The sequence below is a fragment of the Paramormyrops kingsleyae genome, chromosome 4 (genome assembly GCF_048594095.1).
Source record: "Paramormyrops kingsleyae isolate MSU_618 chromosome 4, PKINGS_0.4, whole genome shotgun sequence".
Taxonomy (NCBI): Eukaryota; Metazoa; Chordata; class Actinopteri; order Osteoglossiformes; family Mormyridae; genus Paramormyrops; species Paramormyrops kingsleyae.
Window position 1 is genome coordinate 10,226,344 of NC_132800.1, and position 12,846 is coordinate 10,239,189.

General features: G+C 41.9%; 1 protein-coding gene across 5 annotated transcripts in view; it reads right to left on the minus strand.

Moving 5' to 3' along the window:
• Positions 1-276: 276 nt before the first annotated feature.
• pde1ca (phosphodiesterase 1C, calmodulin-dependent a) overlaps positions 277-12,846 on the minus strand; it is an 88,317-nt gene continuing 75,747 nt past the window's right edge. The window contains exons 15-18 of one of the 5 annotated variants that reach the window (XM_072710632.1): positions 12,412-12,563; positions 11,837-12,076; positions 9,675-9,731; positions 5,855-8,269 (exon numbers count right to left, since the gene is read on the minus strand). In XM_072710632.1, the coding sequence (XP_072566733.1) occupies positions 8,187-8,269; positions 9,675-9,731; positions 11,837-12,076; positions 12,412-12,563 (532 nt within the window). In that variant the 3' untranslated portion in view covers positions 5,855-8,186. Of the gene's footprint in view, positions 3,401-5,854; positions 8,270-9,674; positions 9,732-11,836; positions 12,077-12,411; positions 12,564-12,846 lie in introns of those variants that run through there. The other 4 variants (XM_072710631.1, XM_072710635.1, XM_072710634.1 and 1 more) reach the window with 4 other exon arrangements.

A 12,846-nucleotide genomic window follows, 5' to 3' on the forward strand; every position in this document is an offset into this window, starting at 1 on the left:
GGCCAACATTTCTAAAGAATGCTTTCAGCACCTTGTTGTATCAATGCCACGTAGAATTAAGGCAGTTCTGAAGGCGAAAGGGGGTCAAACACCGTATTAGTATGGTGTTCCTAATAATTCTTTAGGTGAGTGTATGTATCTTTGTGGTCGGCTACCCCACTGCTGTCAGCTCCGAGTCCTTAGCAATCAGAGAGGAAACAACCTGAAATTGTGTGTATTACTTTATAATTCTGTCCTGTGGTTGTGACAAGTTGGGAATAAATAGGAAATTTCACATGTTTGTTTATAAGGTTTTTAATTTTCATCTACCAATCATGCATTCATCAGTTTCAACAGTATGATGCCATTCATATACAGCTTTGGAAAAAATTAGGAAACCACTCCATATTTTTTAAGAATCTGTGTTCTTAACTCTTAAATGCTCCTACAAAAATTAAGTTATTGTGAGAAGTCACCTGATACGTGCCTTTGGGCTCAATTTTATGAGAGTTAAATCCTGGTTTAATCCTGGTTCTGCTGGCAGAGGCTACACTGCACTGCAGGCTGCTTCCAGGCTCAAAGTTTCTAAGACAGCAGTATACAAGAACAAAATAAAGCAGGAGACACTGGGAACAACCAGAAACTATCCATGTAGAGGGTAGAAGCAACTTTTTAATGCCAGAGATGACTGTCAATTTATCCAACAGTTTCTCAGGAATCAGAGGATGACATCAAGTGACCTTAAGCACAGGTGTGAAGTGCACTGAAACTATGGCAGTTTCTATCAGGCTCCTTGAAGCAGGACTGAAGTCCCATAAAGCAGGAAAGCAGCCCTTCATTAATGAGAAACAGAGAACATCATTCACAGAAGCACATTCATAAATTGAGAAATGACTGAAACTAAAAATCGTGCGGTGGTCTCTTAATGTTTTCCAGAGCTGTATTTGCTAAAACCCCTGGGAAATGCAGAAGCCACAGAAATTCACATCTTCATAGAAATTGTCACCAGTCATCAAGACTGGTCTGAAAGAAGGTTTTTAATTGTTTACAGAATGTATATCCCATATGCTGCACAGTTACACAGAACTCTTTCACATCAAAGCAGTTATATACTAATCACTTTACTTTTGGTGGAAGATGATTATTTAATGATGGGTGAATATAAGCCTCCTCTGCATGTATCCTACAAACTCTTTACTGCCAATGCATGTCCTGCATGGAAAAAATACCAATGCAGAATGAACATACAATGCAAAAAACACAGACACAGCAAAAAGATGGGAGTTCCAGAATGGCGAGTTGTGTTTTTATGGTAATGCGGTGATGTCATCATTTCGTGTCGGAAGCACTGTTCTTTGCCTGAGATAGCCATGCCAGGGAATGACTCGGGTGCCAAAAATACCCATAACCCCCTGTCAGGCCCAAACCTAGCAAGTGCACAAAGTGCTTGGTTATCAGAATGTCTCCACTAACATTATCGATTCAACATGTTCAGGCTTCACGGCATAACAAAAATGCAGGGATGTATCAGGGCTATGTGTTATAGTCTGAGAGGATAGTGGCCTTAAAGCTTCATTAATGTTATCCCATAATATCACATTACATCCATAAGCAGAAGTTAGCAGCTGTTTTAACTGTAGCTGTAGAGTTTTCAGGACATAAATCTCAGGAGAGAGAAATGTTTTACTGGTGTGAGCTGATCAGTGTTTTACTATCTATACTGCTATATCAGTGAATACATCCTTTATTAGAATAATTATTAGAAATTAAGTTATTAAGCACCATTTAGTCTCATTTACAGTGGATATAAAAAGTGTACACACCCCTGTTAAAATGTAATAAATCATTTCAAAACTTTCCCCACCTTTAATGTGACCTAGAACCTGAACAATTCAATTGAAAAACAAACAAATCTGTTAGGGGGAAAAGTATACAAAACACAAAAAAACTTACAATAAGTCAGTTGCATAAGTGCACACACCCCTAAACTAATACTTTGTTGAAGCACCTTTTGATTTTTGGGTAGGAGTCTATCATCATGCTTGACTTGGCAATACTTACCCACTCTTCCTCGCAAAAGTGCTCCAAACCTGTCAGATTGCGAGGGCATCTCTTGTGCACAGCCCTCTTCAGGTCGCCCCACCGATTTTCAGTTGTATTTAGGTCTGGGCTCTGGCTCGGTCATTCCAAAGCTTTAATTTTCTTCTGGTGAAGCCACTCCTTTGTTGATCTGGATGTAGGCTTGGGGTCATTCTTGTGTTGAAAGGTGGGATTCCTCTTTGTCGTAAGCTTTCTACCAGACACCTGAAGAATTTGGGCCAAAATTCAGTGGTATTTGGAACTGTTCATAATTCCCTCCACGTTGACTAAAGCCCCAGTTCCAGATGAAAATAAACATCCCCAAAGCATCATGCTGCCGTCTTGCAACCCTACCCTATAGTCCCGACATATGGAGACTACTGGAGATTGCTGTCTCATGCAGTACACAACCAGTATTTGCCAGAAATTCCTGCAGCTCCTTCAGTGTGGCTGTAGGCCTCTTATCAGCCTCCCTGACCAGTCTTGTCTTTTCATCAGTTTGGGGCAACATCCAGTTCTCAGTAACGTCACTGTTGTCCCATATTTTCTCCACGTCTTGATGACTGTCTTCACTGTGTTCTATGGTATATCTATTGCCATGGATTTTTTTTAACCTTTCTCCTGACTGATACCTTTCAACAATGAGATCCCTTTGATGCTTTGTAAGCTCTCTGTGAACCATGACTTTAGCTGTAGGATGCAACTGAGTAAATGTCAAGAAAATCCTGCTAGGACAGTTGAACTTAATTTGGGGTTAATCAGTCACTTGGTGGCAGGTGTGTACCCGAAAAGACTGAATGCTGTATTTAAATGAAAAGGTGCTTCAATAAAGTATTAGTTTGTTGTGCACACTTATGCAACCAGCTTATTGTACGTGTTATTTTAAAATTTGTTTTCTTAATTTTTATTTTATTTTCCCCCTAACAGATTTGTTTGCTTTTCAACTGAATTGTGCAGATTATAGGTCACATTAAAGGTGGGACATGTTTTGAAGTGATTTATTGAGCTCTCATTTGTTTTGCACCACAAAAACATGGCATTTTGATAGGTGTAAGTTTTTATATCCACTGTAGCTCTCTCTACACAGCAGCATCTTACTGACATCTCTGATGGGGGAAATAAAAAGAATGATAGTTATAACAGGTCATTTAGAAGATGATGAAATATGACTTCCTGTGACATCACTTCCTGTGGCGCAAGGAGATGCTCTGGAGCTGCCTGGCCTTGATCCTAGCGTCACCGGGTCGGCCCTCACGTGCCTTTTCGCTGGATGGCAAGTGTGACCTGGCGCAGTAGCTGGGTCTCTTCCAGTAGCGGATCATGTTGTACTTCTGGGGGAAGTCTGGAAGACAGGGGGATGTGTGGCTTGTTATCTTGCTGTATAGAAACACTGAGGAAACGCTTACACAACACATGGGTATGGGACTCCCATAAAAACATTCCAGCTTTTACTTGTCCTAAGCATGAGTATGTTCTTGATGTCTGGATCAAGGTTGGGCAATCTTATCCGCAAAGGGCCGGTGTGTGTGTGGGTTTTCGCTGCAACTCCCTAATTAGACTACTCATTAGAGGACTGATTGGCTGAAGAGTCCTCACACGTGGGTTTGAACAGCTGACATAAAGTTTATCCCAAAAACCTGCATACACACCGGCCCTTTGCAGATAAGATTGCCCACCCCTGGTCTAGAATGTTTTTGGAGGGACCCAACAAGCTGTGCTTAGTTAATCTAAAAGTTTGAGAAACTACTATCCATGTAAGTTGCTTTGGATACAATGATATTAAGTAATTTTCATCTACAAAATTCTGTGAGCCTTTAACTCCCAGTCCCCTCCCCCACCCCACTTCCCACACACTGCAGCTTAAGTCGATAAGGACACAGAGACGTGATCTGAGCCCTTTGAATTCAGATTTATTGTCACAACAATGCAACAACAAAATATTAACATCGTAACAACCATGACCACATGGTCAGCACAGTTTTATTTTTCTTGGTTTATGATTAACAGTATTGTTTCCCGACTTGAAACGATAAAACAAATAATGACACCATTAGAGGCTGATTTAAAGCGATGGTCAACATTTTGCACAATGGAGCTTCTTCACAGAGATGCATAAGACATGTCTCCAAATATGAAAGAAACAAACAAAAAAACAAAACATAAAACAATCCCCACGCTTTTACAGGCGGTTATTTGTCAAGCTAAGGAAGTGCAAAAGCCTTGTTTCAAAAACCTATGGAAACGATCGCGTGAACAGCATAGTGATGTGTTGCGGGTCCTAAACAATAGGTGGCACTATTTACCACGAAACACCAGGCTTATCTTGCTCTATGATCTTGCTCTAGCCGTGCCGCCCTTGTAAACACTGCTAATAGCTGACAAACGAAATATGACTTTTGTACATAGAGGGGCAAAGCGGACACATGCCCACCTAATAAAGGCTTCTCTCAAATCACACATCATTACTATCAGACGAAATTCGAAGTATGACTGGGAAAACATAAACCAAAATCGAGTGATATTACAATCGAAGTGGCACTAACCGGCGACACAGGAAGCAAGCTGGTTTTAAAATACACGGAGACCAGGTGGCGAAGTAGTTGAAAATGGGGGCTTATGACCCGCAGCTTGATGCTTTTAAACACACAGAACATTCGACCATGCACACCTTCGAAGTTCTGGTTGTAGGTAAATCTGCATGCATTGCGTCTTTCTAAATGATTTTTCATCTTAATTGAACAAATAACCCTAATTTTGGGGCTGAATATAACCACTCACGATTGCCAATGCTGGTTTTTAAATGGTTACAGTACCGCACACGTTTTTAAAATGGCATTTGAGTGACCATAGCTTACTTCCACTAGATGTCACTAGCGGTAACGCTAAAATATCATCCTTAAAGTGATAAAATTAAGGATGGTTTAACTTCTGTTAATCAAAAACATCCCTCGGGTAAATCCGTTTTAGACGCCGCTGATTGAAAATATTTTAACTATTGGCACTTAATGCAACTGTATGTTATATCTACAGTCTATCTCAAACACTTTAAAAATCATATTTAATTTAATTCCGAATTTATTAGCTTATTGAACTCAGTGATCATAGAACGGACAGCTATTACACGGCTCATGTTGCTTGGCAAACAATCACTGTTTTGCAATAACTTCGACTTTGCAAGTTTTTTAATAACTGTGATAAATATTGAGTTCGATAAGCCTACTATGGCTGTCCATACTATGCGGATTATAATACTGTTACAATCTGAAATAATGTTTTAATGCAGTCATCTGTTAAAGTTTCAATAATGTAGCCTTACAAAGTAAATACATATGCCTATTGGATTTTAATATATACCGCTGTTTAAAAAGGAAGATAAAACTATGTGGAGTGACACTGTGCAATTATGTCTCACTTCATCGTACCGCACTAACATTTTCAACAGTATGAACCCCCGCCACCGCAGATGCAGGAAAAAGCAACTCTCACGCATACATTAACGCAAATGGGCCACTTTGGGGTATTGCAATTAAAATGCAGCACAGTATTAGGATAGAGTAGGCACCCGGAAATGTGAAGGTGGAAGCTAAGCTGACTCTAATTATACGTTTCTGTCACTCTGTTACTATACGCTGTGTTATCGGCCCTATTGCATACATGTCAAAATCCTGTCCAAATATGACTGCTCATAGGAAAACGTCCACATTTAAATGAAAACGCTATAGACGTCAAAGACCTGGTAATTATAGGCACTCTCAACAGAGAATAATGCTGGCAGGGACGACACTCATGTCGTACATAAAGGTTCAGGCTAACACGTTTTATTTATGCTGTTTTGCTAATGAGGCCTGTAGATAAATACACGATGCACATGTACAATTACGAGCGGCCATGACAGACAGAAATCCAAGACATGGTAAGGTTTCAAGTTCATTTGGGTACAAATCCATCCGTACGTTCTTTTTATTACCAGTTATCAGACTTTATCTCCTTTTGGGCAAGAAGGTGGGATTGTGGTTAAGGGATCTGGGTCCAAAAGGCTGCAGGTTTACATCCCAAGAGCTCCAACTGGTGCTGTTATGACAGTGTTATGTAACTTGAGCTGTGTAGTTACATTGTGATGAAGAGATAAACTGTAAATTCAGCATGTGACATAGGAGAAAGAGCGCAATATATCTAATGAGGGAAATCTAGTGATCTGTACAAGTGACGACAGGCCTCAAAGCAAATGGGACGTGCACACTTCTGCTCTACCCTGAATCTTTATCGCTCACCTGGGCCAGAAACCCAAGTACTGATAAAACATGTTGGCCTGCAGCAGATGAGGACCTGAGCTGCAGCATCCTGCCAGGGGGAAATTAAGCCGTGATATGGGTGATTTACCACAGTAGACTCACATCAACAGCAGATGGAAGTTGAGGAGCATAGAAAACCCATTAAAACAGGTCATGGCTCATGTTTTCTGCCAATTTCCCCAAAATTACAAATATGTACAGGTCTTATAAACTGTGATGGCTTGTTCTTCGTGTGGAGCGGAACGTTTATGGATGACCCAACTGCAGAGACTGTCACAGTAAGGAAGGAGTGCACCCAGCGAGTGAAGGGGGGGGGGGTAAAACAGCCCCGCTTGTTAAGAAGCGCTCAAGGCAATTGGGCGGTGGGATAGTGCTTAAGGTGATATGGGTGATGTGATGGTAATAATGTCAAAATCACATAGACACAGGTCAGGCTCCAGTACTGAGCTCTCTGGGAAGCCCAAGGAGTGTCTCTAAGCACTGGTGTATTATTTGGAAAAGGCATCAAAAGATATAATATCTATGACCCTAGAATCATCCTACAAGAGTGTAATTCTGACATCTCAATCCTTTAATAGTGTTTTTCGACCGTGCTGTTGAAAACGAAAGCTGGGATGACATTTCTATCCTCTGTGTGTCACTAGTCTAGCTAGATCTGTACACTTAAATATTATCCCCATGTAAATTGTGAGGCGGAACATTCTGATGATAGACTTCAATTCCCATGATGCTCTTTTAGTGTCGCTAAAAGTGTATCATTTTTTCATGATAAGGCCCCTCTATATGAATTATGGCTGCTGTAGTGTAGTGTAGTGTTGTTGTGGGGTTTCCATCCCATCCTGGGTTATTCCCTGCTTTGTGCTTATAGGCTCTGGACCCCCATGACACTGAATAGAACAATTGGTTACAGAAGATGGGTGGATCATCATCATCAGTGAGAGACTCAAGGTTCTTTGACATTCACTCTTAGGTATTTGGAAATGTATTAGTTATATATGAGATACATATCAAGCTCTGATTATGTTAAAGGCTGAATCAACCACAGTATAATCCTGTATCCCACCCAAAAACTGCTAAAAACCACTCTAACGTTCTGAAGCCGATTCTTCGGGGTAAATTTCCCCCCGTTCAGCTTATCGCTCCATTGCTTTTTCATCAGTATTTAGGAAAAACAAATTAGAAAATTAGGCTCCACCTGTGCCTTTGAGATTAATTCTTCAGTCGGATTTCTGGTGTGACAAATGGTGTTAGAATTGAACAGTATTTGCACGAGTATGAGCAACTTAACAAAGATAACGATTACAGAAGGACAACAAACAAAAGCACATGACCTGAGCTCCCACCCCGTCGTGACTCTCTCTATCTCCATGGAAACGGCTGCTTAACCGTCATCTATGCTCCATTCCTCAGGGACGGGCCTTAACTCTCATAATGCACCCATAATGCAATGGGTGTAATGGCCCCTGGATCCCAGTGCCCATTATTAGCAAACAGCATTACAAATAATTATATAAATAATTTAGCAAATAAAATAGGAAAGAGTCTCTCTCAATGCATGTGTGCCAATGTCCCACTCACGCCCAGGCCACTCCCCTTTTTAAAAGTGGGCGGGCTTACTTAGCTCATGTTTGGGAGTCAGTATGAAAAGGAGAAAAATATATGGCACCTCCCACTGCTGCCCTGCCCTACCCCACCCTAGAACACACAATAAAAAAAGGAAAGAAAAAAAAAAGGAGCGTGGTAGAAAAAATAGTGTGTCCACTAGGGGGAGCAATCTGGAGCCGTGGCTCATGCTGGGGATCTAGTCTTGGAAAATAAACTGAGGTGGCGGATTATTTAAACTGGGCGAGCTGCAGAGGCTAAAGCTGCCAGCGTAGCAGGGTGGCAGCGCTGGGTAGACTTCATCTCCTCCTCAGGACCTGCGGGGAAGAAATATGGCACCTTTAGCACCCGGGTGATCCAGGAGGGCCGCTTTGGATGTCTGTGTGGAGCAGTGTGTGTCTGTGTCTATGTGTGTGCAGGTGCATTTTTGTAATTATTACATTGTGGGCACCAGATTCCCCTGTAACTTTTCACCTTCCGGGGACATTTTTCAGGTCCCCACAACATAAAGATCAATTTTATAAAAATCTGTGAATGCAGTCAAATGATTTAAAATGCCGAAAGTCTTGTATTTTTGGCTACTTATGGCGCAGGTGCGGGCAGGGTAGGTGTTACGGTTGTCATAGTTAAGATTAGACAAAGATATGAATACTATGCGTGGACTGTACGTCTATGTTTGTGTGTGTGCGTGTCTGTTTGTGTGTTTTGTAATCCACTGATACAATAACCCTAAGTATCCCTCGTTTTCAAACAATTTCATGTTTCACTGCACTATTGCACAAATGTCTATATTATTTATCACTATTGTTTTAATAAAACTAAAGTCTTGGATTTTATGCATTTTAAATGGTAATTAAATACACTAAAACTTTTTGCTTGCAATCATTTTCCTCGTGTATGCAGGTTCTGTCGTGCTGAGTTTGAAAAAAAAATCATTAATTTAATTAACTTCAGAATCAATAGGATGCGTGTGGACAAAAGACAAAGCAAAATGTGTATTGGATAAAAAGTTAATTATTCAAAAGGATTTAAATATGTAAAAAGGCTAAATCTAATTATTTAGCCCAAGGGAATACGGAATGTGGGGCGCAGGTTTAATTAAAAGCACTGTTACTAGAAGCATGTGCTTCACTGAAAATGTAAAACATCCAGGTTTCAAGCTAAAATGTAAGTACATTTAACTACATCCTGTTATCTACCTCAGCTTCATTTTAGCTGCTTAAACTATACAACATCACACTGCATCCATGTATATAGCATACTACTTTCCCTGATAAAAATACATTTCCCAGGGGTCCTGAGGAACTACCCGAGGAAATATCCTTTTTAGCTGTCTACGAAGATTACCGTTCAGTTGATACAACACACACACCTCATGGTTTGAACTTTCAGCTAAACATACTGAATGTTGTATTGTGAGATAGTACTACTTCAAAGAAACTAATGTCTCCAGTAAATGGATTGTCGCAAGGTCCAGGGTGTCGGGAAAATACTGGTTGTAGAGGAAGGATTCAGTGCAGCTGAAAGATAAAGTAATAATACAATAATACTGTATGGCTTTAGCAATACTGGATCCTCATGCGACAAACATATCTTTCTGTTTTTATTTCCTTCTGTTAGATGCACTTTTGTGAGCTTGGATCAATTGTCTGGTCCTGTCCCAGTTTGTCTGGCTGTGGTGGATGGAGGTGGTGCAGTTCTGGGAACAGAAACATAGATTACCACTTGGGCTCTTTTTCTCGTCACTTTCGGGCAAGTCGCTCCCTCTGGGCGCTTCTCCTGTGACGTGAATTAAACGAAAGCGGAGAAAGACCAGGTCAGGGCCCTCTTGCAGGCCGGAACCGAACCAAACAAACAGGGAGATGAACAAAACGAAACAAAACACCATCACACAAAGCACCATGCTGATGGACGGCCGGTTTAGGTGACGGGAAAAATCGCCTGCAGAGAACGAGCCAGACGAGGATCTGGAGTGTCGGGTGGAAAGGTGCCATGAGTGTGTCTGCAGTTCACCATAACACCATTGTGCTCTGTCGCAGTGTTTAACAGCCCCATCGTGAAAACTGAGTCCAACCAAAGACCTCAGGCCCTGAACTCACAAATAGAGAACTGGGGTCGTATGTTTTAAATCGAGGAACTCAAAAAGAAAAATCCACATTCTACTTAGGAATCCTAAAGGGAAATTAAAAAGTAACTGATGGCCCGATTTCACATTCAAAGCTGCATGGTGTAAGAAGATTATTCCGGAATGATAACATAGTACAGCCATTAGTGCCTTTTCAATGCATTGTTGCCTTAAGACCATTTTCATAAAATGTGCAATTTTGCTGTGCACCATTTACATCTTTAGATATAAAAAGTACTTAAGTACTTTAACTTGGTTAATTGTTTAATCCTTTTAAGTGTTCTGTTCGGTCCAGGGTCAGTGAATTGAAAGTAGAATGGTACTCAGACCCGAATGTGACGGGGGTGATGTCATTGAGGAAACGTTATTCCCTGGGGTTGTTTCTCTAACCGTCGTACAAACTAGCCAGCAGGGGGCAACAGACCAACACCACCAGGAAAAGGGGCGTAAAACAGATCAGAAGCAAAGCTATGCTTTGAGAAGCAGGCTGAACAAGCATATTAACAAATTAGCAAGTAATAACATGTGGGAGTTCAGATAAAAGGTATATTTCCCTGCAGTCCTCAGGATGGGGGGGGGTCATGTAGTTTTACTTTATACTTGTATATTATAATCACTTAAAATATTTGTGCAGCATTGTCAGTCTTCCATTTCCTTCCCATGTCCCTCTAACCAGACACCAATGGGCCTCATTGTGTCGTCGCCTTGCTTTGTCCTTTTTGTTGCACTGTTGTATATGTGTTATACTGTTAGATGTGTCTCCTGCTTTATATACTGTTATACACTGTGTGTGTCACACATGCACCATTTTGCACATCACCTATAATCTGGATGTTTTCCAATGATGTAGCTTGATGCCCGTGAAAGCTAAAGACTTTATCAATGAAAATGAAAATATTTGAGTCAACTTATGTAACTGGGTATTGTTTTCTACAAATTTCTACATATCTAGCATTTCCTCCTCCATCTTGACAAAAAATTCTGAGCGAGGGACATTCTTTGTCTCTGCCTGCAGCTCCTGTGGCCTTGTGGGACAGTGTAGTACCCATCGTTCGCACATTTCTGAGTGTCGCAGAATGTAGTATGACATCCAGGTACCATTCACCTACTGTCTCATCCATACTGAGGATTATGGTGTACTGCTCATTTTGCATACTATACTGTATTTCACCTACTACATAGCAAACAAGTATGCAGTTTCCTAGTTCTCTGGTTCTTTCGCATTTGGCTATTTGCCCTGTATTTCCTGTATTGACTTTGCCTGTCTTTGGCTTCCGCACCTGTATCCCCGTCATTGCTGGTTGTTTGGTGTGAAATGCAGCTCTGTGACGCCACTCAGAAGCTTTTCATCACACCGTACTCCTTGTGTGAGGTGAAGCGCCAATACCAGAGACCGAATATGAACAGTCACTTTTGGAGCAGATTGCTGTATCCAAAGCAGCTCATGTACTGTCTAGTTTTACATATACGATACAGATTTTACTTCCTGATCAAGGAAACACAGGGAACAAGGCATTTTGCTTGTAGCTTTCAGTATGGTATAAAGAAATTATATTTATTCAGCTAATTAGCTATAAATGACAGCTAAAACATGTCACACATTGACCCACCTGCGGATACGATTTCTGACACTCAATGTGCGACAGCTGGGGCCCTCCTGAGACTGACAGCCTCTTATGCCTCTTTTTTTAACCACTCTGCCACCTGCAAAGTATGGACGCTTTGGCGGACGGCATGTGAGGAGTAACAGAAGACCTACCATTTTGGACTGGCTGTTTCTTCTCGGGGTCGTTGGCGCTGCCAGACTGGTCTGGATCCGATTTTAAGGGGGGGTCCTTCCCCCCTTCTGGGTCCTGATCACCTGCAGGCTTTTTCTCCGCTCCCTCCTCCTGTGGCTGCTGTTCTTCTGATCTGGTCTGGCCTGGTTCAGCCTCTGCTGCTTCCGATGCCCCATTGCCACTTCCCTCCTTGGCCTCCTGTGCTGCTTTCTCCTCCAGGTCTGTGGGGACAGATCTGATTCAGACAGGGCCAATTCTAGGATTTTTTAAGGTGTTTTGGATCGATAAGTGACAGGGGAGGGGGCCAATCAGCTTTCACCTGGGGCAAGAACCCCTGTGACCCCGCCCCTATATGTATATGCCCCAGGATTCAGATCCTGTCACTTGGACAGAGAAATTTCAATTTCCAGTGCTTCAGTCAGCCAGGGGGGAGAATCAGGTCACAGAGGGCAGACAATCAGTCGATGGTAAGTTGTTCTCAAGCAATAAGATAAAATGGGTGTGCCATTCCAGGCCACGCCCACAAAGGCTGGCATGCCCCGCCCACGTGCCATACCCTTGGCTGCCTGTGCCTTCCACTTCTCCCGGTTCTGCTGGACCTCCTCGTTCCAGGTGGCTTTGAAGTTCTTGAAGTCGACGCTGAGCAGGGAGCAGCTGAGTGCGGAGTTGCCCTCTGAGCTCTTAACTGTCTGTGTGATGTTGTTCAGACTAGGGGGGGAGCATGATTACAAGGGTGAGGACAGGGAGAGGCTCATTCAGGATGGGGGGGGGAGCAGCTGGAACAAACTGACTCATTACTGATTTCTGCCAAAGAAGAGCTAAATGCACTGCATTTAAATGGGTGTATTTCCCAGCTACACTAGACAGGAATGCAGAAGGATCTAGGATGGAGATGGAATTGGACCCAAAACACCTTCAGAAACACTGCGGGATAAGAACCTATAAAAACAATAAATAAATAAAGGAGATTTGGACCGTTTCAATCGAGAAA